The 26590-nt window shown below is 51.0% G+C and overlaps 3 protein-coding genes across 6 annotated transcripts in view; all 3 read left to right on the top strand.

Moving 5' to 3' along the window:
* The first annotated feature begins 347 nt into the window (after positions 1-347).
* LZTS3 (leucine zipper tumor suppressor family member 3) lies at positions 348-11057 on the top strand. Its single transcript, XM_029221409.1, is given in 6 exon segments — positions 348-466; positions 5778-5997; positions 6594-7064; positions 7402-7479; positions 7481-8269; positions 8610-11057. Coding segments are annotated over 5 exon segments (2172 nt in total). The 5' UTR covers positions 348-466; positions 5778-5862; the 3' UTR covers positions 9309-11057.
* Positions 11058-12978: 1921 nt separating this feature from the next.
* UBOX5 (U-box domain containing 5) overlaps positions 12979-26590 on the top strand; it is a 32884-nt gene continuing 19272 nt past the window's right edge. For 2 of the 4 annotated variants that reach the window (XM_029220769.1, XM_029220766.1), the window contains exons 1-2: positions 12979-13085; positions 14610-14717. The gene's annotated coding sequence lies outside the window, so the exon portion shown is untranslated. Of the gene's footprint in view, positions 13086-14609; positions 14718-22307; positions 22435-26590 lie in introns of those variants that run through there. The other 2 variants (XM_029220767.1, XM_029220768.1) reach the window with 2 other exon arrangements.
* FASTKD5 (FAST kinase domains 5) lies at positions 12985-25136 on the top strand. The gene is made up of 3 exons (XM_029220765.1): positions 12985-13085; positions 14610-14717; positions 21853-25136. Exon 3 carries the CDS (start codon positions 21890-21892, stop codon positions 24332-24334), a length of 2445 nt encoding a protein of 814 aa, XP_029076598.1. The 5' UTR covers positions 12985-13085; positions 14610-14717; positions 21853-21889; the 3' UTR covers positions 24335-25136.

Genomic DNA, 26590 nt, shown 5'->3' with positions numbered 1-26590 from the left:
TAGAGCCCCTTCCCCAAGTCAGAGGGGCTCCTCCCTGTCGCCAAAGATGTGGGGTTCAAGGAGGGCGCGGTCCTACTGGATTTGTTGAAGAGCAGAGACTGGGGGCTGAGCCCAAGGGTCTTGAGGGTTAACAGGGAATGAGCAGGGGGCTCGGGGCAGACTCGCGGCGCCCTGGGGTGGGTGAAAGAGAGGGGTCCCACGCGCGGGCCTGGACGCAGCGACGAAAGGGTTAAGGCATTGGGCCCCGCCCCAGCCCCGGGATTGGCGGGTCCCGGGGGCGTGGCTGGAGGGCGTGCCCGCGTTTGCCGCAGCCGCGAGTGGGCGGGGCCCAGGCGGGGAGCGGGAGGGGCGCCGAGCGCAGCCGGGCCCGCGCCTCGCGCCCAGCCGGGCGGGCTTCTGGCTGCGCCAGCTAGCCGGACCGGCGGCGCCCGCGCCGAAGACCCCGCATCGGACCCTGAGATAGCGAGTAAGTGAGGCAGGCGCACTGCGGCGCCCCTCCTGGCTCCGACCTGTCTGTCGCCTTGCCCGCTGCACCGCGAGGCTCGTTCGGTAGGACCCGGAGCCGGGGAGGGGGCGCGTCCCACTGCTGGGATCCTTGGGGGTGAGGGGAGTGAAGATGAGACCGATGATGTCATGGATGCTTCGCAGGGCCTGGGGGAAGGTGGCGGCCGGAGGGGGTGCGGCCCGGATTATGTCACCTCTTCCCTCTGCGCCCCGCCCCCCGGGCCACACGCCTTGGTGGGGAGCACCGAGAGGTGCGGGAGGGATTTCCCCCACCGCAGAGACCACCCCACCCCCGGGCACCTCCTCGGGATGGCCTGTGGCTGGGGTCTCTGTCGTGGGCAGCGCCCGAGCACCCGCCAGCCCCCACCCCCACCCCCGTGCGGGAGGCTCGTGTGTGCGCGTGTGTGTGCTCGGGGTGTGTGTGGGGGGGCGCTGTCAGCCCCCTCACTCCTGAAACATGGGATTTATCAGAGCCAGGATCTAGGGGATGGGGCCCTTCCCCCTTTGTCGCCAAGGGAAGATGGATCTTCCCTCACACATCCCAACCAAGAAGTTCTGGAGACCTCTGCACCCCCAAAAGCCCTACAGTGCCCCTGATACCTTTTATCCCTCAGTCCTTCTTCTCGGAAGCCCTTCCTGATTTTCCTGTCCGATTCACTGCCTCTTTGCATTGCTCATAACTAGCATTCCCACACACATTCTCTCTGTATCTCCTCAGTGCCAGGGGCCAGAGATCCAAGACTCTGCCGTCCATTCCCCCTGGGGGTACTCACAGGCCAGTCTCAGAATGAAATATCCCTGGAGTGGCCTGAGCCAAGTGCTCCAAGGCCACCCTACCCCCTCTCCCAGGGTAGATCAGGGATGCTGTCCTGGGAGGCAGCATTTGGATTGGTCCTTGAAGGATGCAGGATGGGCACAGAGAGCTGAGAAGAGATTTTGTGTGTAGAGTGGAGAGGGGCTCAGGTCAAGGGAAATAGGATGAGCAACAGGAGAGGCCTTGGGGGCCCTGCTTCAAGCTCTGCTCTGGTTCTGAGGGCTGAGAGGAATGCCAGGCATTTACCCGTAATACATTCACTTCTTAAGATTCCTGTAGGGTAGGTGTGAGAACCCACGGTGGAATAACCTGCATGCAGTTCCACCCCTAATCAGTTGAGCTGGGATTTACACTTGGAGCTGATACCTCCATAACTCTGTCTATTGCACTTGGTGCAGTAGAATTTGGGCAGAGCACAGACAAGATCGGCTTTGCCCTTTAGAAAGGGTCCCTTGGCAGCTGCACAGGGGAGGGAGTGCTGAGAAAGAAAGCCCAGTGAGGAGCCCCCTGCAAAGATGCTGGCAGGAGGGGCTGCTGAGATCTTTAGGGGGTGAATGGGCTGAGCTTGGGGCCTCTGAGACCCAAGAGAAAGGTGGGGTATTCCTAGTTTTGGGAGGGACACAGCTATGGTGGGGTGGGTGGTCACTGTAGGATGGAAGGACCTGCCCATGTAACCCCCAGGTATTGTCTCTTTGGCCCGTTCATGACCACTAATACTGTGTGTAATGTCCTAGGCACTGAGAGCTGATAGGACAGAGATAGAGGCAGAATCGGGCAACAGGCTGTCATCCCAGGTTGTTGAGCTGAGGCCATGAGGCTGTCTTTGCCGACCACACTCAGCTACCTGGGCTAGTTCAGGACCCAGACCCACAAATGAAGCTCAAACCCTTCCCCTGGGCTCAGTTTCCACCTATCAGGGAAACATACGCCCCTGTTTATCCTACCAGTCCCTGCTGGGGTTTTGTGGAAAGAAGCTGCAGCAGCCCAAGCTTGGGAGAGAGAAGGGGCAGGGAACGCTTGTATGGGGCTGACCATAACAGGTTAGAGTTATGGCAAGAAGCTGTTTGGAGAGCGAGACTCCAGGGAGAGCTGCAGTGGGTTGGTAGTCAAAGATTCCCCAGGTAAACCACAGGGATAGGAGGCTCAGGAAACAGTTCTGGGACCTCATTTCCATCCATCCAGGACTCTGGGCATCCAGGCCTTCCTGGGGACTACACACAATCCAGGGAAACAGTGGGTCAGGGTGGAATATGATCAGCCCCAACCTATGGTCAGATTCTCCTTTACTGAATCTCAGAGAAGGTAGTATTGCATGTTTGTACTGCACCTTACAGTTTGCAAAGAACCTTCCTGTCACTCTCATGATCAACATGATCACTTCTGAGGTTTGCTCCTGTCCACACCCAGGCTTCTGGTGGCGCCCCCTTGCCTAGATCTCTAATCTCACTATTGATGCCTTCCTTCAGGATATCACCACACTCAGGTTTCTACCATGTTAAATTCTAAAATTAGAAGAGAGCCCTTGGATCCCAAACCACCTTAAATTACTGCCTTCTCTGGCCTCCTCTTAAAAGAGAGGGGAGGCTTCCCTTGTGGCACAGTGGTTGAGAGTCCGCCTGCCGATGCAGGGGACACGGGTTCGTGCCCCGGTCTGGGAAGATCCCACATGCCACGGAGCGGCTGGGCCCGTGAGCCATGGCTGCTGGGCCTGCGTGTCTGGAGCCTGTGCTCCGCAACGGGAGAGGCCACAACAGTGAGAGGCCCACATACCGCAAAACAAAAAAAAAAAAAAAGAGAAGGGAACTCTTCCATCTTTCCCTTCAGACCCCCCTCCTACTCCTGTAGTCTGGCTCTGCCTTGCACCACTTTTCTGAAATCATTCTCTCATAGACACGTGATGTTTCCACTTGCCAAATTCAGGACACCCCCGCCAATCCCAATTTTACCTGGTCCCTTTAAAAAAAATTTTTTAATATAAATTTATTTATTTTTGGCTGCGTGGGGTCTTCGTTGCTGGGCGTGGGCTTTCTCTAGTTGCAGTGAGTGGGGGCTACTCTTCGTTGCAGTGCGTGGGCTTCTCATTGCAGTGGCTTCTCTTGTTGCAGAGACGGGCTCTGGGCGTGTGGGCTTCAGTAGTTGTGGCTCACGGGTTCTAGAGCGCAGGCTCAGTAGTTGTGGTGCACTGGCTTAGTTGCTCCGCGGCATGTGGGATCCTCCCGGACCAGGGCTCGAACCCGTGTCCCCTGCATTGGTAGGCAGATTCTCAACCACTGCGCCACCAGGGAAGCCCTCGCCCCTTTTTTAACACCAGGAGCTGCCCCCACATTCTTGCAGCCCACTCCATCTTGGTCTTCAGGGCCTGCCTTCTCCTGGCCTTCTTCCCACTCCCACACCACCTCCCAGTCTTCTGGGGCTCTACCACTCGAGCTCCATGCTGGGCGCCACCCACACCACCCTTGAATGCTCATGATTCCAGTCTCTCTTTCCATCCGGTATGTGACAGATATCTTTCTCTGGTCTTCCTCAAATCACCCATTTCCCCCAAACATTCTCCTCCTGTCAAGTTAAGGGTGTCACACCCATCCTGGTGCCCCAGTCCAGATTCCTCCCTTGCCCCCACCCCCTGAACACCATCTGTATGAAATTCTGTCCGTTCTTCCTCCCTGCCCAGATCTTCCCACTGGTTCTAAGCCTCAGGCCTCACAGCCTCCACCTTCTCAGTCCCTAGCTGCTCCCTACACTGCATCCAGAGATGGCAAGAGAAGGGGGTCATGCTTAGAATGGGAGGGGGATATCTGGGCTGGAGTATACTGGGAGTGGAGACAGCATGGCCAGGGTGAGTCAAGAGGCACGTAGGGCTTCCCTGGTGGCGCAGTGGTTAAGAATCTGCCTGCCAATGCAGGGGACACGGGTTTGAGCCCTAGTCCAGGAAGATCCCGCATGCCGCCAAGCAAGTAAGCCCGTGCACCACAGCTGCTGAGCCTGCGCTCTAGAGCCCTTGAGCCACAACTACTGGGCCCGCGTGCCTAGAGCCCGTGCTCTGCAACAATAGAAGCCACCGCAATAAGAAGCCCACGCATCGCAAAAAAGAGTAGCCCCCATTCACCGCAACTAGAGAAAACCTGCGTGCAGCAACGAAGACCAAATGCAGCCAAAAATATATTAAAAAAAAAGAGGGAGGCACCTAGGGCACCAGATGAAAGGAGGCACTCACTCTCAGGGTCCTGCACTTGCTGATCCTGCACCTAAATTGCGCCCTAGGTGCCTCTCTTGACTCACCCTAAGTCTCAGCCTTGTGGGACATGTGGAACAGATTAGCTTAAGGGAGCAATGTAGTAAAGTCCTGTTCTCCACACCTGGGGGGTCGGGGGGAGAGGCTGATAGAATGGAATTTTACAAAGTCAGTGTGGACTGGTTTGTGGTAAGTTTTCCAACCACCTAGGGCTGTAATTCCAGGTGTGACGGCCAGAAGACTGAAGGGCAAGAGTTTTGTTAAGGCTCCCCTGGTCTGGGGCCTGATAGCACAAACACAGCATTAAAAATGGGCATATGGGTAGAAGACAGTTTGAAGTGCACTCAAGGGGCCGAGGGCTGCTACCAGTACCCCTTCACCTTGGCAGAGAAGGAAGGCTCCCTGCCTGGTTTCTGGTGGGAACAGGGGTTAAAGGCCTGAAGGGCGCCCCCTGCCATTTCTGGCACACGTATTTGAGCGTCTACACTCACAGCAGGCACTGCCTGCTCCCACTGCCTGGCTGGATATGAGGATCTCTGGGGCAGGTCTTCCCAGGTGCGGACTTGAGACAAAGGAACCAGGAAGCGGGGCCTTCCTGAGCGCAGGTAACCCGAGGCCCTGCTCCCCCTGCTTCTGTGGGCCGGCCCTGGGGGAGGAGGGACGCACATCCACTGAAGGGCTCAGAGAAATTCACGGTGAACTAAGCAGGGTCAAGGTCCACAAGGAGCGGGGGAGGGGAGTAATCCAGGAAGTCTTCCCGAAGGCAGTGAATTCTTGGAGGGGTTCTGCAGGCGCGGAATCCTCCTGGGCGCCGCTGGGCACGGAGGCCCCGCTCCTGCCCCCGCCCACTTGTAGGAACAGCAGGCCAGGAGGAAGGCATGGCAGGCGCCCGTGCTGGCGGCGCTGCGTCCTCTGCCCCGGCCTCTGCCAGCCCGGGGGCCTCTGCTGAGGTACTGACCATGGGTAGGGGGCCCTCTCGTGCCAGGCCCCCATGCGGCAGAGTTGGAAAGACCTCCGGGAGGGCCCCCCTGCTAGGCGCTGCAGCTGGGGTCCCCGGCAGTCCGCGAGGGGCGGGGCATGCCCTTGGTGGCCCAGATATGCGCCGCCGCGGCAGCTCCCGCCCACCAGACCCCCGATACCCTTGTCCCCTCCCCGCGCCCGCCTCCCTGGGGTGCCTGGCATGCGGCAGCTCTGCGAGGTAGGTCCTCCATTCCTCCCATTTCGCAGAGGAGAAAACTGCAGTCCAGGATGGCTCAGTCGGCCCGTCCAAAGTCGCGCAGCTGGTCCTGGCCGAGCTGCGAGAGTGAGGCACATGGCCCCTGCAGACCGGGCCTCGGAGGGTCCAAGGCTTGAGGACCCGTCGGCCCCCCACCCCCTTGGAGAGGCAAGGAGAGGATCCTGCGCTGGTAGTGAGCCTCCACTTCTGCCCTTGACTGCAACACCCTGGGTTAGGGGGCCGGGAAGGACTCCTGTCCACAGTTTTTGGATAGGGGTGGGTTTCTCTCCCTCCCTTAAGTTCTGAGGTTCCCTACTGAATTCAGGTACTGCTGTCCCCTTCCAACCCCATCTCCCCAGCCCATGAGGTTGGGATATAGGGGTCCAGACCCAGAGTAAAGTACACCTGAGTTCTCCCCAGCCCATGAGGTTGGGATATAGGGGTCCAGACCCAGAGTAAAGTACACCTGAGTTCTGGGGGTTGCAGTGAAGAGTTGAGGGGGTCACTGTGTCTGGGAGGCTCATGAAGGAGGTGGGTTTGAGGTGGGAGTTAAAGAATGGAATACTGAGCAGAGCAAAGCTAGGAGGGTAGGTGCATAGTCCCTGGGGATTGGGCTTTGTCAGGTGTGCAACGGGTAGCCCCTATTACCAAGCTATCATTATTTACCCAGCCCCATTCCTTTACCTTGGGTGTTTGGGAACTCTTGTACCCACTATAAGGAAGGAGACACTGAGGGGCAGGATGCAGGTGGTGCCGGGTCGGGCTTGCATGGGATGGTGGGAGTGGAGGTGGAGCTGACCTATCTGCTTTCCCACCTGTGCCCACAGTGCCCCCCTGGCTTAGTCATGGCGAAGCTGGAGACACTGCCTGTGCGTGCTGATCCAGGGCGGGATCCCCTCCTGGCCTTTGCCCCTCGGCCCTCTGAGCTCGGACCCCCAGACCCTCGTCTGGCCATGGGCAGTGTGGGCAGTGGGGTGGCCCACACTCAGGAGTTCGCCATGAAGAGTGTGGGCACCCGCACGGGGGGTGGGGGCAGCCAAGGCAGTTTCCCTGGCCCCCGTGGCAGTGGGGCCAGCAGGGAGAGGCCAGGCCGCTACCCCTCGGAGGACAAGGCTCTCGCCAATTCACTCTACCTCAATGGCGAGCTACGGGGCAATGACCACACAGATGTCTGCGGCAATGTGGTGGGCAGCAGTGGTGGCAGCAGCAGCAGCGGCGGCAGTGACAAGGCCCCACCACAGTATCGTGAGCCCAGCCACCCACCCAAGCTCCTGGCCACCTCTGGCAAGCTAGACCAGGTCAGTCCCCGGGGCCTTTTCCTGGGGCAGGAGGCAGTCCATAGAGGAGGGTGAAGTGGGCCTTCTTGGACGTTTTTGGGTTATAGGGGCTGAGATAGAAGCTGGGCTGGGGAGCCTTGGGGGCCAACTCCAGCTGGTAGGTCAAGGGTAAAGACCTGGCTGTGAGGGGGGCAGGTGGTGAATATAAGGTGGGACTCCAGCCAGGAGGGACTCCCAGGATGGGGATCCAATGGGGGTGGGAGGTGGGGCTGAACAAGTCTAGATCAGAGGGAAGAGACTGGGGGCAAGGTTAAGGTCCCATCCTGATGTCGACTCCCCCTTCCTTGCTTTTGTGCAGTGCTCAGAGCCGCTAGTTCGGCCTTCGGCCTTCAAGCCTGTTGTACCCAAAAATTTCCACTCCATGCAGAACTTGTGCCCCCCCCCAGACCAACGGGACCCCTGAGGGACGACAGGGCCCTGGTGGCCTCAAGGGTGGACTGGACAAGTCTCGGACCATGACCCCAGCGGGTGGGGGAGGGGGCGGCCTCTCAGACTCAGGCCGGAACTCACTCACAAGCCTGCCCACCTACAGCTCCAGCTATAGCCAGCACCTGGCGCCCCTCAGTGCCTCCACCAGCCACATCAACCGCATTGGCACTGCCAGCTATGGTAGTGGCAGTGGTGGCAGCAGCAGCGGTGGTGGGTCAGGCTACCAGGACCTGGCAACCTCTGACAGTGTGCGGGCCTCCAGCAAGGGTGGGTCATCCTCATCCATGGGGCGGCCAGGCCACCTGGGATCAGGGGACGGCGGAGGTGGAGGCCTGCCATTTGCGGCCTGCTCACCACCCTCGCCCAGTGCTCTGATCCAGGAGCTAGAGGAACGGCTGTGGGAGAAGGAACAGGAGGTGGCAGCTCTGCGGCGTAGCCTGGAGCAGAGCGAGGCGGCAGTGGCCCAGGTGCTGGAGGAGCGTCAGAAGGCCTGGGAGCGTGAGCTAGCCGAGCTGCGGCAGGGCTGCAGTGGGAAGCTGCAGCAGGTGGCCCGTCGCGCCCAGCGCGCCCAGCAAGGCCTACAGCTGCAGGTGCTGCGGCTGCAGCAGGACAAGAAGCAGCTGCAGGAGGAGGCAGCCCGGCTGATGAGGCAACGGGAAGAGCTTGAGGACAAGGTTGCCGCCTGCCAGAAGGAACAGGCTGACTTCCTGCCCCGGATGGAGGAAACTAAGTGGGAGGTGCAGACTGGGGGGTTGGGCATCTCCCTGTGTCCCCTTCCTTCTGTCTCTCTGGAGAAACCCAGAGCAGCAGCCCACAACTATCACAAGGGGTGTGAAGGTTGTGCAGGGATCAATTAGGAGTGTCTGTGAGGACCAGAGCTGTCCCAGGCTGTGTGAGATTAGCCATGTCTGTCCCAAGTCTGAGGAGGGAAGCCTGCATGTCATTTCTGCCATGATGAGGAGCTGACCCTGAGCCCTGGGGCAGCTTGATGCCCTGGGGCTGGATATGGGGGCTGGGGTGTGGGTGAGCAGAGCTCTGCCTTCACCCTGACTTCTCTTCTCACCTGTCCCTGCCCAGGTATGCCAGAAGGCTGGGGAGATTTCCCTACTGAAGCAGCAGCTGAAGGACTCGCAGGCGGATGTGTCCCAGAAGCTGAGTGAGATTGTTGGGCTACGCTCGCAGCTGCGGGAGGGCCGGGCCTCACTGCGGGAGAAGGAGGAGCAGCTGCTCAGCCTGAGGGACTCCTTCAGCAGCAAACAGGCCAGCCTGGAGCTGGGTGAGGGCGAGCTGCCCTCTGCCTGCCTCAAGCCAGCGCTGACCCCAGTGGACCCGGCCGAGCCGCAGGACGTGCTGGCCACCTGCGAGAGCGACGAGGCCAAGATGCGTCGTCAGGCTGGGGTGGCTGCTGCCGCCTCCCTGGTTTCCTTGGATGGGGAGGTGGATGCTGGGGGGGAGAGTGGGACTCGGGCCCTGCGGCGGGAGGTGGGGCGCCTGCAGGCTGAGCTGGCAGCTGAGCGGCGAGCCCGGGAGCGCCAGGGTGCCAGCTTCGCAGAGGAGCGCCGAGTGTGGTTGGAGGAGAAGGAGAAGGTTATCGAGTACCAGAAGCAGCTGCAGCTGAGTTATGTAGAGATGTACCAGCGCAACCAGCAGCTGGAGCGGCGGCTGCGAGAGCGGGGGGCTGCGGGAGGTGCCAGCACGCCTACACCCCAACATGGGGAGGAGAAGAAAGCCTGGACCCCCTCCCGCCTCGAGCGTATCGAGTCCACAGAAATCTGATCCCCTACCTGGGCATGTGGCCTTTTGACAAATACCCAGTCAAAGGCCAGAGTCCCCAGTGTCCCCCCCTCCACCATCTCTTTTCCCCATGTCCCCTGTATCCCCAGACCAAAGAGGTTCTCAAAGCAGCTGTGACCAGGCCCCTCCCCTCCCCTCCCCTCACTGGGTGTCTCCCAGCTCTACCACTGCCCCTCTGGGCAGCCCACTCGACCCTCCTCCCAAGGAGGAAACAGGGGAAGGGCAGAGTGAGTGGGGATGAGGAGCCCAGGCAGCAGGGGAACTCATGCTCCTTTTCTTGGCACTCCCTTGTTGGAGAGGTGGCAGGCCTTGCAGTGCCATGAGGTGCCCAGCTCCTTGGTGGGTCTGGGCTGCTACTGTCGGCCACCCTGTGTCCAGAGATGCTCTCTGTACCCATCTCCTTGGCCATGTAACCTGAGGGGGCTTGCGTGCGTTCTGCCAAAGCTGACACCTTGGACTCCTGGCCTCTCTCCTTCCAGTACTTTTCTCCCTCCCTGGGCAGATTGGCAGGACAAACGGGAGCAGGTGGCCTACCTGTGGTTGAGAGGGCTACTTGCCCAGCCCCTCCCTGCCAAGGTCTCTTGGACTCAGGCCTCAGAGCCTGGCCTGGTCCTGGGTGTGTGTCCATATGTGTGTGTTGGAGGAGAGAAGGGCTGGGGCTGGAGGCTCAGTGCCCAGGGAAGATCTGCCACCCTATTCTTGAGAAGGGTCACCTGGAGGCTTCTTAGCTTTACCCACACCCTTCCGACCAGGATCCCACAGGACAACAGCCCCATCTGCTTGGCTGACACCACACCCAGGGCCACTGTCCAGCTCTAACTACAGCTATTAAGTGCCACCTGCCTCTCAGGCACTCCCCTCACCTAGTTTCTGAGGTCACATGAGTGTCTGTGATGTCTTCTTGTGTTTTCCCTGACTTGATTCCCTCAGCCACCTTCTGCTTTCGTGCTCAGCCTATTGCTTTCATACTCAGAACATCATTGTCCTAGGCCATCTCTTCCCCCAAACCTCACCTTTTCTTCCAGTAGAAAACTGCTTGATCTTTGGTGCACTGCCCACTTCCAAGTTCCACTGGGCCCAAGCTTGAGCCTGAGGCCCCTGTTTTGGGGGGTGGGGGTGGCTATGATTGCTCTTGAAGAGCAAGACTGAACTGAGAGGATCACTGACCCCTGGGTCCCAGAGGCCTGAAGTAGCCAAGTGTTTGCCCAGGGTAGGCCTGGCATGGCCATCAGTGGGGACTGGGGAAGCCAATGTCACTTCCTCCTCTGGGGGCCGTCTCAGAGTCCATCTCCCCAAAATAAGAAGGGAAAGGCAAATTTCTAACACACCAGCAATAAAAATCAGAGGAGGCTTGGCCCTCAGCCCTTGTATTTCTCTCTTTTTACTCTCTCCTTCCCACCCACAGACTGGGTTTGTGGGGCAGGGTGGAGGGAGCTGGCAACTACTGTGAGCAATCCCCCAACCCCTGACCAGCCTCCTCCCATGACTGGTGACTGTTTAACGAGCTGTGCATCCCCCACAAAAACAGGAGTGCCCCTGTGGCCTCTGTCCTTCTGCACAGCCCTTTCCAGTGCCCCTCACCAGATCTCTGAGCTGGGTGGGGAGCTGTCCTGGCAATCACTGCCCATTCCACTCACCCTTCACTGCACCTGCCCCAGAAATTGGGCCTGGGCCAGAGGGGCAGGGGGAAGAGGAGGCATTAGTAGGTAAAAAAAAAAAAAAAGAAAAAAATATGAACAGACTTAGCTTTGGGATTTCCAACCACAAAAGAAATTATATATAAATATATATAAATATATATCTCTACCACATGTGATGGAAAGACTTCGTTTTCTTTTCCCAAAGAAATAAAATGGAGAAAGCCTCTTGAGTGGCACTCTTTTGGCATGCTTGTGTCTTTGCAGGTGTGGGAGGTGAGGCTGGGTGAGGGGGGTGTGGAGGGCAAAGCTGGAGTAAACATTTCCCAGAGGAGGCATGAGACTGGAGGTGCTCACTGGGCCGTGCCAGGAGGTTGGCCCAAAGCCCAAGCTCCTCCCTGTTGCCCAGGAGGAGTAGTGGTTCCACGTTTCTGCCCAAAGGGGCTTTCTCTTCAGCTCAGACTGTTGCCAAAAGGGTTTCAAACTAGTTCCAGCTCAGAATCTGGATAACAGACTGCTGGTCAGAAGGCAGGTGATGCAGGACAACTAGATGCAGCCTGCAGCATCCTGAGCCACCTTACAGTGAGTAGCCAAAGTCTGAGGGCAGAACACATGAAGGCTGAGAACCGGTTTGTAATTAGTGGTGAGGCCCCAAAGGCAGAAGCGACCCAAGCGTGCTTCAAGTAGGAAGCTGTCCTTTATAATTCCTTTGGTCATCCTCACAAAGACCCTCAATCAAGAATGCACTCTGCTACAAGTAACACAGGACCTCAAAGAGTGGTTCTTTTTTCCTCACCTGACAAAAAGTCTGGACATAAGCATCCTCTAAGTGTCATAGGTGTTGGTTCATCAAGGACCTAGACTTTTCATCCTCCTCCTCTCCCATCTTTTGCATGTTCCCTCCATGCCACAAGGCGGCAGCCACCGCTGCGTGAAGTGACTGAGGCAGCAGCACTCTATCATGAAAGTAAAAGCTTTCCAAGAAGCTTCACAGCACCATTCCCTTTAAATTTTGTGGGCTGGAACTGAGTCACATGCTCTTCTCACTTCAGGGGAGCCTGGGAAATTGAGTATTGGCAAAGAGGAACGGGATTGTCGTGGCTGGAGCAACGTGCAAGGAGCCATTACAGTTCATTTCATCGCCTAGGCTCTCTCTCTGGGTTCTGCTGGCAAGGACAGAGTCATAATCAGCAACTCACAGTGTTTGCCCTGGTCCAGCCCCGGTGAGAGAACCCTCTCTGAGCAGTGGTGTCAGTGGTCTAGGGCCCAAAATGCTCACCCCCAGGCAAATAGTGCCCTCCACAGAGCTCAGGAGTTGGGATGCCAGGCTTGCCTCTCCTTGCAGTGAAGTGTCCTCCCTGTCAAGACGGTGCCCTGGAGGGAGCACCATTTCTCAGGTCCCCTTCACAGCCCTTAGGATGGGTGGATCAGCAGCCAAGGCACGGACAAGGTGTGACCACCCTGATCACACTGGTCGTCTCCAGTGCCCCCAGGGACGGCCGTCTGGGGCCAAGTCCTCCTGGAAGTCTCGAGAGTCTCTTCCCTGCCTGGTTGCCCATACCCACTCAGGTGGGAGCCCCCCTACTTGGGGAGGTGGAGGATCACCCTGGCACATCTGCCAAAGCCCTGGCCTTTTCAGCCCAGCTCCTCACATCCATTTCTCCTAACAGGCTCGTCTATCCATCACTAACCCTCCTCCTGAGAACGCTTTCTAGATATATCTCTATTATAAATGCATGATTACCTCATTGTGCAGATAAGAAACTTGGCTTAGAGAATTAACGTGACTTCCCCAAGGCCATAAACCCTGTGTAGCGGTCTGAGATTCCAACCTGTATCTAGGCTATTCAGTGACTTTCAGAGCCGTCCATCCACAGCGCGGTTTTCCCTTCGTAGGTCCTGTCTCTGCAGCAACATCTTCCTGTGGAAAACGTCTTTGGAAAACGCTGACAGAGTCTTTTGAGCCTCGGCCGCACCCGTAACTCGCACAGCATACGGAAGTAACGGGCAGTTGGCCGGAAGTGGGGCTGTGCGGCCCGGGGGTAGCTGGAGGAGTCGCCGAGCCGCGGCCGCTCGCGGGAGTGGCGACTGGTGTTGCGGCGCCCGCGCTCCACAGGCTCAGGTGAGTGACGGCGGCCAGAGAGGAGGCCGCGGCGGCGCTCCCTGCCGAGCTGGGCTGCGCTTCCCGGCGCGGGCTGCGGGCACCTGTCCAAGGCCCGGCTCTAGGGAGAACCTCGGCGACCCGGAGTTCTGTGGCCTTTGGCAGGCTGCTTACCTGAACCTTGAGTTTTCCTCTGTGAGACGGAGATGATAACAGTACTTGCTTCACAGGTCTTTTGTGAGAGCGTAGTGAGATATTCTGCCGCTTCTCTTATCACACTTCAATCTGCATGCGATTCACTGGAATCTGGAGGTTCGGATTCTGTAAGCCTGGGGTGGGGCCTGAGATTCAGCGTTTCTCACCAGTTTCCAGGTGAGGCTGATGCCGCTGCTCCGCAGGCCGCACTTTGAGCAGCAAGGCCTTGCGGCATTTTGCTCAGTACCTGGGAGAGGTTGAGTCTTCAGTAACTATCACTACGATATATACCCTTTCCCCATTTTTTAACAGATAGTTTCTGGTTGCACAAGTCTAAGGGTGTTATTGGTGTCCCCCTCCCTTTTTTCTCTCCAGGGATAAGAAAAATAATTGCCATTTCTCTTTCCGTACAAATCATGACACAGCTCTTCTTGCCTGACTCAGGGAGCTTTGGGGCCTCTCCATACCAGTTACGTGCATGGGCCTCCTCGGGTGATGCTTCATTGCCCGCTCACTACAGACCCTTGGACGGTGCTTCATCCTGTGGAGCTGGAGCCAAGTGCTTTAGCACCAACATGGCTAATGTTTTGTGCTTTAGTCATTTGTTGCTGCTGGAATCTGAATTTATGTTTTCTGCACTTTGCTCACACTTTGTGAATAGTAAGAACAGTCACCTAGATTCTGTGACTCACTGCTCTGAATGGCCTTGGGCAAGCTCTGGGATGAATTTGCTTCTGCCTGGTAGACCAGAATAAAACCTAAAGACTCTGTGCTGCATAAGACAGCTGAGAAAGTGAGGTTTTTGGCAGTTATGCACATCTAATTTGTCAGTATGATTTTCTTCCCCATTCATTGGTTTATTTTTCCTGGTCCCCAACAAAGCCTTGTCATTCATCATGCAAATAAGTCAACTTTGATACCAAAGAATTCTGATGCTTCCCCTTCACTTGTCTGAGATACTATACTGTGCAGCCTTGCACATCTAGGAAAACAGATAAAGCCAAATGTTCGGTTGTGCTAACAGTGATAGGTACTTGGACTGTTTATTTGGAAATTTTTTCACATGGTTGTGGGTGCAGGTAGTTTACATGTTGGGATTTTTGTCAATCCTCTCGTAGACTGCAGTGCCTAGAGGAAGTTCGTTTTTTGCTATTTTAATTCTCAGGGCTACTCAACATATTATTTGCTAAAACGAAAATGGAGTTTGAAGTATCCATTTATTTGTGGTAATTTTATCAGGATATAAGTGGGTTAAATTTTTCTAGCAAAAGAATCAAATCAGAATTAAGGGATGAGATCCGGTAACTGGTAAATTGAATATGCTGAGGGTGTCATATACTTAATCTACAGTTAGCATGGCTGCCTTCCTCCGCCTGGCTCCCCTCCTCTAACTTCTGGACTGTAGTTTAAAACGAAGCTATTCGGCCTTGCTCAGACCTGTACCTGGAAGGTGGAAAGGTAAGATTTCTCGCTCTTGTGAAATCACATCATTCAGGGTGGTTTGGGCAGTGCCTTTCAGAACAGCCATGGTTGGTCCAGTGGTCTCTGAGGCTCCACTCTGGTTCTTTAGGACCCCTAAAGAGGAGATGGGAAGGAGAGTATCCTTGGGGCACTTAACTAGGAAAGGGGTTTTGTGAAATGATGTCACATAAATTTGAACCTTTAGAGGAGACATCGGGAGTTATTGATTGGGCATCTCATAGTGTTCTCTTTCCAGCTTTCTTATGGATTGTCTGGGAGCCCTTACGTAAGGAGGAACTAACTCTCAGCTATATTTTTCTCTATCTGGGCAAAATATTCTGGCCTCCTCTCTTTTGTAGTGCCTTTTCCCCCCCACTCTTCTGCTTTATTGGTTCTGTATCTTCCTTGTGTTTCTTCCCTTTCCTTCTCCACAGTACTTAATACCCAGCTTCTGAAGTGGTTATATTTCAGATCTGTAGACATAGATATGGTGTCTATACAGTTGTGCTAAAAGTTACATGGTGAAAAAGTGAGTAGCTGCTGTTTGCCATTTGCAATTTCACTCTGCATGGCTCTAAGATTATTTATTTTGTCATCGTTCTGTTACTGGGCATCCACAGAGAAGTTCTGCAGACAATAGGAAGTGCTTGTACTAGAAATAAGTTTTCAGCATTTTCCTTGAGTATGTAGGTTTCTTTCTTTTTTTTAAAAAAAAAAGTATTTATTTATTTATTTATTTAATATTTTTTGGCTGTGTTGGGTCCTCGTTGCTGCACGCAGGCTCCCTCCAGTTGCAGAGAGCGAGGGCCGCTCCTCGTTGCAGTGCACGGGCCTCTCATGCAGTGGCTTCTCCTGTTGCAGAGCATGGGCTCCAGGCACGTGGGCCTCAACAGTTGTGGCACACAGGCCCAGTAGTTGTGGCTCGAGAGCTCCAGAGTGCAGGCTCAGCAGTTGTGGCGCACGGGCTCAGCCGCTCCGCGGCATGTGGGATCCTCCAGGACCAGGGCTTGAACCCACGTCCCCTGCATTGGCAGGCAGACTCCCAACCGCTGCACTACCAGGGAAGTCCCAAGGTTGCTTTCTCTATTCACTGATTGTCTTTTTTTTTTAAATATTCATTTTTATTTATTTATTTTGGCTGCACTGGGTCTTAGTTGCAGCACGTGGGATCTTCGTTGCGGCATGTGGGATCTAGTTCCCTGACCAGGGATGGAACGTGGGCCCCCTACATTGGCAGCGCGGAGTCTTACCCACTGGACCACCAGAGAAGTCCCTGATTATCTTCTTGAAGAACACTTTAATTTCCTGTTAGAACATGCATTTTGTAAATTTAAGTTTTTAAATTAAAAATACATGGCTTGGGGCTTCCCTGGTGGCGCAGCGGTTAAGAATCCACCTGCTGATGCAGGGGACATGGGTTCGAGCCCTGGTCTGGGAAGATCCCACATGCTGCGGAGCAACTAAGCCCGTGTGCCACAACTATTGAGCCTGTGCTCTAGAGCCCGTGAGCCAGAACTACTGAGCCCATGCGCCACAACCACTGAAGCCCACGCGCCTAGAGCCCGTGCTGTGCAACAAGAGAAGCCACCGCAATGAGAGGCCCGCACACCACAACGAAGAGTAGACCTCACTCGCCACAACTAAAAGAAAGTCCATGTGCAGCAACGAGGATCCAATGCAGCCAAAAATAAATAAATAAATAAATTTATTAAGAAAGAAAAATACATGGCTTATGTAGTTGAATTCCCTGGTGGCCCAGTGGTTAGGACTCTGCACTTTCACTGCTGAGGGCACAGGTTCAGTCCCTGGTCCAGGAACTAAGATTCCACAAGCCATGCAGCACTGCCAAAAAAAAAAAAAAGGCAAATAGTTTGACAGATCTTATAACACTAAAATTAATTTCCTTTCTTTTCTCCCTCCATTTTTGTTACCCAGAGTCACTTTTCAACTATTTGCCTGTTTCTTTTGGCATTCATTGGTGTATTTCTAAATAACATTTGTGTTTCTATTTCTTGATTTCTAGGATATATCTATGTCTATAAAATCTTTTGACTTCTTTGTTATGGACTTTGATGCTCTAGGTCTCTTGTATCACTACTCAGTTTTCTTCTACCCCACTTCCCCTCCCTTTAATGTCCCAACATAGGTTGCTCATAATTTTTGGTGAGGCAGATATTCAAGGTTTATATAAGTAAGATTATGTAAATATTGTTTACAGCTGAGTAAGGAGAGTAATATAACACTTTCTGTCTTGTACAACTTTTTTGTGTTGTTTGGAATTAATCATTTTTGTTGCTGTTATTGGCTTGGTTTTCCATCTACCTATTACTTGTTCATCCTCAGATTACCCATCAGAAATGTAAATCTTCTCTCCTATGTAATATCCATCTCCTCCAGCATAAACTAGTTGCTCATTGTGTCTGCTCACAGCTGTAGTCCTGGGATCTTCATCATTATCCTGGGGTTTCCCTTTACTTCCTTTCTATGTTGAACTTATGTATAAACTTCAATTATAGTTCTCTTTACCTTAATACTGGGGCATCTTGTTTTTGTTTTTGTTTTTTTTCTGCGGTACGCGGGCCTCTCACTGTTGTGGTCTCTCCCGTTACGGAGCACAGGCTCCGGATGCGCAGGCTCAGTGGTCATGGCTCACGGGCCCAGCCGCTCCGTGGCATGTGGGATCTTCCCGGACCGGGGCACGAACCCGTGTCCCCTGCATCGGCAGGCGGACTCCCAACCACTGTGCCACCAGGAAAGCCCGATACTGGGGCATCTTGTAAACTCATTCCTTCATGTAGATTTTGGTCTTTGAGATTTTCTTTTTGTTCTTTTTATGAGTAGTATATACTAGTGATAGCTGGAATCTTACACTATTAGAGGTATGAGGGGCTTTTGGGCTCACCCAGTTCTAGTCCTCTAGCTTTCTGGCACCTGGAAACCGTATAGATTGTTTGGGGTCCCCCCCCACACCCCTGCCTGGAATCTGACTCCCCTTCTTGTCTTTCCAATACACTAGCAATGTGGGTTTTGGAATCAGATAATCTTTGATGTGATGTCAAACCGCATTCTGTCCCTTGGCTGTGTAATCTTCAGCAGATTTCTTAATCTTGTGAAGACTCTTTTTACTTATCAACAATATGGAGATAATAAAACTTACCTTACAGAAAAGTTGTAAGGATTGGAACTGATGCAGATAAAGCAGCTCATTCAAGGCTTGCCACAGTGGAGACCCTGAGACAATTGTGGCTCTTGTTATTTCCATCTTGGGACGTAGCCTGTATTTTTTTTTTTTTTGGCTGTGCCGCGCAGCATGTGGAATCTTAGTTCCCAGACCAGGGATCGAACCCACGCCCCCCTGCGTTGGACGCGTGAAGTCTTATCACTGGACCAGCAGGGAAGTCCCTTAGCCTGTATCAAAAAGAGCCACATCAATTCGAAACACTGGATCTACACCAGTCAAATGATGTTCCACGTGGTTCTTTTGTTCATTTCAGGACCACATACAGTAATCTCATTAAGTACTCTTAGGTAGTATTAATTGCAGTAACTTAAATTATTTAATGTGCTTTTAAAATTATATTATTTATAAAAGTATTTGTTAAATTAATCCATGTACTCTTCTATTTAACAGTTTTAACCCCAATAAAAAGGAAAAAAAAGTGAATTTATCAAAGGTGTAGCAGAAAGTCCCCCAACAAAGAAGCTACATAGTTACTTTCCTTTTATAAAAGTTCATTTGGGAAAACCCGAATGAACTTTTTGGCCAACCCAGTATATTTTAAGTGATGGCACTTGTTGTGTTCTGTTTGTTCCACTGACTGTTTGTATGTACTTTTTCATGTGTTGATGCCTGACACACACTTATTCTGTAAATCACCCTCCTCGTTCTGGAGAGACATAATGGGTTTTCAGTTTTTTGCTATTGTTAAAAAAAATTTTTTTTTTTTTTTTTTTTTTTTTGCGGTACGCGGGCCTCTCACCGTTGTGGCCTCTACCGCCGCGGAGCACAGGCTCCAGACGCGCAGGCCCAGCGGCCATGGCTCCCGGGCCCAGCTGCTCCACGGCATGTGGGACCCTCCCGGATCGGGGCACGAACCCGTGTCCCCTGCATCGGCAGGCGGACTCTCAACCACTGCGCCACCAGGGAATCCCCTTAAAAAAATTTTTTTTTTTCTTTTTTTTTTTTTAAGTTATTTCTTCAGATCTAGTTCCCAAGATGAGAAGAAGGACTTTGAACAATTGCTTTAGTTGCACGTTGTGTTGAATTAAATTTAGATTCCAGGTTCCGAAACAGGTAGTCTTTCTTTTTTTTTCTTTTAATATTTATTTATTTGGCTGCGTCAGGTCTCAGTTGCAGCACGCAGGACCTTTGTTGTGGCATGTGGGCATTGCGGTGTGCAGGCTTCTCTCTAGTTGTGGCACGCAGGCTCCAGAGCGCGCGGCCTCAGTAGTTGCGGCATGCGGGCTTAGTTGCCCTGCGGCATGTGGGATCTTAGTTCCCCGACCAGGGATCGAACCCACATTCCCTCCATTGGAAGGCGGATTCTTAACCACTGGACCACCAGGGAAGTCCTCTGAAACAGGTATTCTTAAAAGCCCTGTCAGCTGAAGAGTTCCATTAATTGCTCTCTCCTTTGTTCCCACCGTGCCTGGGCTGCAATATTAATTGAGATTCCTAGTGACTATTTTGAGGCATAAATCTTTAATTATCATCTAAGTGTTCAAGAAAAATTTATTTCAGTACTGTTTTTCTGATGTTTTCTAATTTTTAAAAAGTGGGCCATATGCATTCATAGGAGTAAGCTAATGGTCTATAGCAAACTTTTTCTGTAAAGGGCCAGATAGTAAATATTTTATGCTTTGCAGGCCATATATTCTCTGCCAAAATTACTCAACTCTGCTCTTGTAGTGAGAAAGCAGCCATAGACAATATTTAACAAATGGCCTGGCTATGTTCCGATAAAACTTTACTTAGAAAAACAGATGGAAGGGGACTTCCCTGGTGGCGCAGTGGTTAAGAATCTGCCCGCCAGTGCAGGGGACACAGGTTCGAGCCCTGGTCCGGGAAGATCCCACATGCCGCGGAACAGCTAAGCCCGTGCGCCACAACTACTGAAGCCTGCATGCCTAGAGCCCGTGCTCCGCAACGAGAAGCCACCGCAATGAGAAGCCCACGCACTGCAACGAAGAGTAGCCCCCGCTCGCCACAACTAGAGAAAGCCCACGCGCAGCAACGAAGACCCAACGCAGCCAAAAATAAAAATAAATTTTAAAAAATTAAAAAAAAAAACAAAACAGATGGAGGGCTGGATTTGGGCTCTGAGCCATAGTTTGCTAACACCTGATCTATAGCATCTGGACCCACAGATTGAAACATAGTGGGCAGAATGGTCCCCAGGCCACAGTAAGAAACCAAGCGTATAAAGATTTGGCATGAGAGAATTCCGTTCTGGTTCACAAAGAAATTAGAGCATACATTTCTGCCATCCAGAGAAGCCTGTGTAGCTGGGCTACCTGAAAAATGCTACTGGCCTGCCCTGCAGTCCTCTATTTCTTATGCTGTGGGCTCTGGAAGGAAGGGACTGACGGGGGTTGCTTGGGCATTTCAGAAAGTCATTCTGGCACCCTCAGAACCCTCATGGGATTTTCTGCAGCAAGAGCCCTGTCTGGTCCATATCTTGGCAGCTTAGGGCTCCCTGGGTTTTCTTTGTCGGGCCTTGGTATTTCTCAAGTGGAGGGAAAGACAATAAACATTGAAAGCAAGAGTACAGCAGAGTCATTTTCATAGCCTCTCATGGTTTCTACTGTAGGAGAAAAATGGGACTTGGGCTGCTCACAGGCAGGATAATCAACACCTGACTCACTGGAAGCATTGCTAATCTGCCTCCTCCAGAGGAAAGCTGTGCTGTCCCCTTGTCAGCAGGGCAGTTGCATGAATTGGTGCTCCCTGAGCCCATCTTTGAGATGCTCTTTGTGTCCCACCCATGAATTGACAGTGAGTAGGGCCTGGGCCTTCTGCCCTCCCCCACCAAAGTGGGTGAGTTTTTTATTTTTTATTGGAGTATTGTTGCTTTACAATGCTGTGTTTCTGTGGTACAGCAAAGTGAATCAGTTATACATATACATATATCCCCTCTTTTTTAGTTTTCCTTCCCATTTAGGTCACCACAGAGCACTGAGTAGAGTTCCCTGTGCTGTACAGTAGGTTCTCATTAGTTATCTATTTTATACATAGTAGTGTATATATGTCAATCTCAATCTCCCAATTCATCCCACTCCCCACCCTTGGTATCCATACATTTGTTCTCTACGTCTGTGTCTCTATTTCTTCTTTGCAGATAAGTTCATCTGTACCATTTTTTCTAGATTCCACATATAAGCTATATTATATGATATTTGTTTTTCTCCTTCTGACTTAATTCACTCTGTATGACAGTCTCTAGGTCTATCCATGTCTGCAAATGGCACAATTTCATTCCTTGTGAGTGAGTTTTTGAGTTTACTTCCCAAGTACGTGACTACTCTGTGATAGTGATTTAGACTGGAGAGGTCTGGAAGGAGGATAGGCATCTTCTAAGAGGTACAGGAGCAGCATTAGAACAACCAAATTCTGTAATCAAAAGGAGGAACAGGGAAGGTTATTGTGGGTATAATTAACTAAACTTTACCCCAAATCCCACTTTTTACTTTAGCTGTTAGTATGGCAGCTTTTACCAACTTTCTTATTCTCCAAGTGTGCTCTTTATGTGTTGATATCAAAGAGGTGGAATACGTTGCTCACTTTTGTTCCCAGCTTTCTTTTTGGAAATCTGCCTGCCTCCTTCCTGTTGGATGTTAGTGGAACAGCTGTTTCTAAGCATAAAGGAAGTCTGTCCAGAGGACAAAGGAAGTTCAGACTGAGGAGCAGTCCAAAGAACTGCCCAATAGTACCCTGGGTTTGGGGCTTTCCTGTGCCTTTACTCAAGGTACATGGGGTTTATCCTTGATGTATGCTGTCTTGTGGTTTGGGCGTTCACCAGCATTGAACTTACTTGAGTGGACAGTGGTGTAGTTTTAATCCATTTATATAGTGTGTAAATTTTGGTATTATGATAGGTGGAAGCCACTTACTCTTCATCTGCCCTTCTTTCAGTATCTGGCACCAATTCTGGCCCAGTCATTTGTGATCCATGGCTCTTGTGATATGCCGAAGATTTCCAGGCAGTTTCTGTGGAATGCCTTCTCATCCAGCTCTAATCAAGAACCATGTAAACAAGAAATTGCTTGGTCAAACCAGTGAGGACTGTGTTCTGACTGCCAAAATGATCAGTTCTGACACCAGAATGGCAGCCACTCTCAAGCTGTTAAAACCTTTAAGATATCGAGCTTTTTGCAATCCTTTTACCTACATTGCAACCCAAAGTGTGGCATGTTGGAATATGAGAAGCTGCACATGGTGCAAAGGACAGGACTCTCCAGAAAACAGCCTCTGCCATCCTGCCAAAAAAGTTAACATTTGTAGCACCTCTGCTTCTGGGAGAATTCTGACAATTAGCAGTACCCTCCCCGGTTTGGAATTCAGCAGGGCTTCTGCCTCTAAGGCCAGCACGTTGAAGCCGGGCTCACCCAGGGCCATGAGAGTTGATGAAGAGGATGTGGAAACTTTTGATTCCTTTGAAGACCCTCGAGTTTTCCTACAGCTAAGACCAGAATACCAGCTTCACAGCTATAACAGGTCTGAGACTTGTCAGCCCCTGTCTGTTTCAGAAGGTGAACTAATTTTGCACAAAGTCACAGTTTATCAAGATAATCTCCAGCCTCAAATTATTGCTGACTATTTTTGTAAGCTGAGCTCTTTGCCTGCAGAGCAGCATCCTGTTTTGCTGTCCAGTGCCAGCTTTGCTGTGCTCTGCCAGCTGAGTGTGAAAAACATAAATCTCTTTGATGCCCCAGATCTGATCAGTATTTTGAAAGCCTTTGTCAGTTTAGGAATTCCTCATTCCCATTCAATGCTAGATGTGTTTGAAACCAAATTTTGCCATAAGGTATGGGAGGTGAGTCTGGATCAACTTCTCTTGGTGGCTGACCTCTGGCGGTACTTGGGCCGCAGAGTACCTCGGTTTTTAAAAATCTTTTTTAGTTATCTTAATTTGCACTGGAAAGAGCTATCCTTGTCCCAGCTGATTCACTTAATTTATATTATAGGTGAAAGTCGTCAGGCACCCCAGGACCTAATGAAAAAATTGGAATCATTAATCCTCAAGTATATAGATTTGATTAATTTAGAGGAGGTTGGTACAATCTGTTTGGGGTTTTTTAAATCTAGTAGTAGTCTCTCTGAATTTGTCATGCGGAAAATTGGAGACCTGGCTTGTGCTGACATGCAGCATCTGAGTAGTTATGCCTTAGTGAATATTCTTAAAATGTTCCGTTTCACTCATGTGGATCACGTAAATTTCATGAAGCAGTTTGGACAGATTGCTCCTCAGCGAATTCCTTCCCTGGGAGTTCAAGGTGTCATGCACCTGACTCTTGCCTGCTCAGCCTTACGCATCCTGGATGAAGGAGTAATGAATGCTGTAGCTGCTTCTTTGCCTCCTAGGGTAGCATACTGTCGAAGTAAAGATGTTGCCAAGATTCTGTGGTCATTTGGAACTCTGAATTATAAGCCACCCAATGCAGAAGAGTTTTATTCTAGCCTGATAAATGAGATTCACAGAAAGATGCCTGAGTTCAACCGATACCCAGAACACCTGCTCACCTGCCTGCTGGGCCTGGCATTTTCTGAGTACTTTCCAGTAGAGCTCATAGATTTCGCTTTGAGTCCAGGGTTTGTCAGGTTAGCTCAAGAGAGAAGTAAGTTTGAGGTCACCAAGGAGCTTTATACTCTTGATGGTACAGTTGGCATTGAGTGTCCAGATTACAGAGGCAATCGTCTTAGTTCTCACCTTCAGCAAAAGGCATTGGAAATGCTGTGGAATTTAGCAAGGAAGGATATGAACTCAAAGCCTGAATTCCTAGAAGCTCTCTTTTTACTTGAGACCATGTTGGGTGGGCCCCAGTATGTCAAACACCATATGATTTTGCCTCATACCCGATCTTCTGATTTAGAGGTTCAGCTTGATGGTAACATGAAGCCATTACCATTTAACAGAGAAGCCACACCAACTGAAGATGTAGCCAAATTAAGGCTTAAGCATGTGGGAATCAGCCTTACAGATGATTTGATGAATCAGCTACTAAAAGGGAAATCAGGAGGGCATTTGCAGGGGGAAACTGAGTCAGACAGTGGGCAGCAGCCCATGAAATTAGAGGAGGAGGCGGCCATACCTATGGGGGGCTCCCTTTGCAATACGGCAGACAGATTGGAGGCCATGGAGATGGCTGGCCTGTGCCCCCCGGCCTGCAGGCAGGCCCCACAAGTGAAGCTGGCTATTCAGTTGACAAACAAGAACCAGTATTGCTATGGTTCCAGGGATCTGCTTGGACTACATAATATGAAGAGGCGGCAGCTGAATCAGCTTGGATACCATGTGGTGGAGTTATCTCACTGGGAATGGCTCCCACTACTGAAACGATCTCGCTTAGAAAAGCTGGCCTTTCTCCATGAGAAAGTGTTCACCTCTGCTCTCTGAAGGGCCTTCAGGGTCATTTCTAGTCATAAATGCTGTAGATGTGCACTGTGCCGGGTGTTGTGAAACAGTTATAAAATCCAGAATGTAGATTTGGTAATAAAATCATCTGTTGAGGAGTCTTGGTTGTGTTCTTGTCTGTGGCAGATAGAAGCTAGCATACGTTAGTTACTGTGAATTAATTGTAACCTGGTTCAGTTGTATAAGTTTCTGTTAATTTGTGCAGGTAAATAATAAACATCTTAAAATGTCTTATGGTCAAGTAACTCCTATCTCATTTTCCTTTCAGTTTACCGGCCTCATCTCATGGTTATTTTGAATTTTTAGGACAGAAGTGTAGTCAGGCATTGTCTAAAGCTCATTTTAAATAAGTGATTTTCTTATACTTTGTTTTAAGTAAGAATCTTTTACAGCTTCACTTACATTTCACCATTTTTCCCCCATTCATGTTTTCTTCACACCCTCTAAAATTAAAGTCCTTTTCATTTTCATTTAGATTTGGTTGGTTGTCGTTAGTTGCTCGTTCTTCCTGTTTCAAAGAGCCATTTCAGAATTACCTTAATATCTTCCTCTTAGCTCCCTTGTCTGCATTTCTACTTCTCTTATATAATTCCTCCTCGCCCCACTCCCAAGGATATTTTCTCCTTAAAATTGGACCTAGAAGAGTAGAATTACATGAGTGCCTGTTGGGCCAGTGGTTCCCAAATCTGATGACCAGGCAGAATGTTTTTCATGGCAAGTAGCTCTGACAAGAAGGAAATGTATTACTCCCATAATAGGTAGTCTAGGGGGCTTCAGGTTTGTATTAGAGCCACAAGCATAAGAAGATTATATATATGTAAGAAACTTGATACAGGTAACTTTTATAAACACTTGGGGTCTATGAGAATTTGTTTTAAAATGGACTCCTCCCACCATTATTTAGGTTTCCTCTCAAAAGTCATTTCCCCATCCATGCTAACTAAAATTACCCCATTGGCCTTTGATCATGCTCTATCACCTTCAGCTTCATTATCCTCATTGCATTCAGCAGTATCAGAAATTATTCTTTATTTACTTACTGGTTTCCCTGTTGGAAGGTCGCTCCTTGAGTTAACTTTGTCTAGAATTTATCTGCAGTGCCTAGAATGGGTCCTGGAACATAATCATGTTTAGTGAGTGTGGTCGGGGAATTTAGAGTGGTTAGGCATTGCTGGAGAGTTGGGGGTAGAAGGAAGGTAGAGGGTGGGGCTAGAGAGAGAGAATATCTGGGTCACAAGCCTTATGGCCTTGCTAAAGAGCCTAGGTTTACAGGGGCTAGAGTGCCTCTAAAGGGTCTAAGTCGGGGAGTAATTGGAGAGATTCATGTTTTAGAAACGTTAGGTAAAAAGCAGGATAGAACTAGATTGAGTGGTGGGGGTGTGTGAGATCAATCAGGGAGAATATTTCACAAATGTGTGCAAGAGCTCATGTGAGAGACAATGAAGGCCCAAATTATGGGAATGGAAAGTTTAAATTTCAGAGATGTTTGGAAGGGGAAAAAGATCAATACTTGCTAATTGATCAGTTTGGGGAATGATGATTTTAGTGCCTAGATTGATAGGGAGTCAGCAACTAAAATTGAGACTAAAGCAGGAGATGTGTTTGGGTACAGAGTTAATGCTGAGTCTGCCCGGATCATGCTGAGATGGGCCTCTAGGCAGAAGGGTCCAGGCTGGGGTCTCAAGTGGGCATGAGGTCAGATGGCAGAACCATGAGTGAAATTTCCTAGGACAGGTGGAAAGTAGGTTATTGCAGGTAGGGAGGGGAAAAGATGACCAAGAGTAGAATACCAGAATTTATAGGGAGGGCAAAGCAAAGGGATCCAGTGATAAAGGCAGGAAAAGAACAGTTAGATAATCAGACTTAGGAAAAAATAGGGGCATAGAAGTAAGTCTGGGCTCCCCAAGACCACTTTCACTAGAATGATTCACAAAACTAAGAAAAACTTAGAGTTATGGTTTATTATAGTGAAAGGATACAGATTAAAATCAGCAAAAGAAAAAGGCACATAGTGTAGAGTCTAGGAGAGGCCAGTCACAAGCTTTCAGTTGTCCTTGTCCAGTGGAGACATACAGTCTGCTCTTAATTCATCCCAACAATGATGTTTGCCAATATGTACAGATATTGCCAGTCAGGGAAGCTCACCTGAGTCTTGGTGTGCAGGGTTGTTATTTGGGGTCAGTCATGTAGACATGGAGTGAGTGCCCACATGGCTGACCTTAGTTACTCAGTCCCCAA

This window comes from Monodon monoceros, unplaced genomic scaffold (genome assembly GCF_005190385.1).
Source record: "Monodon monoceros isolate NGI ecotype Baffin Bay Population unplaced genomic scaffold, NGI_Narwhal_1 Super_Scaffold_13, whole genome shotgun sequence".
NCBI lineage: Eukaryota > Metazoa > Chordata > Mammalia > Artiodactyla > Monodontidae > Monodon > Monodon monoceros.
This window is presented reverse-complemented; position numbering and strand designations above follow the sequence as displayed.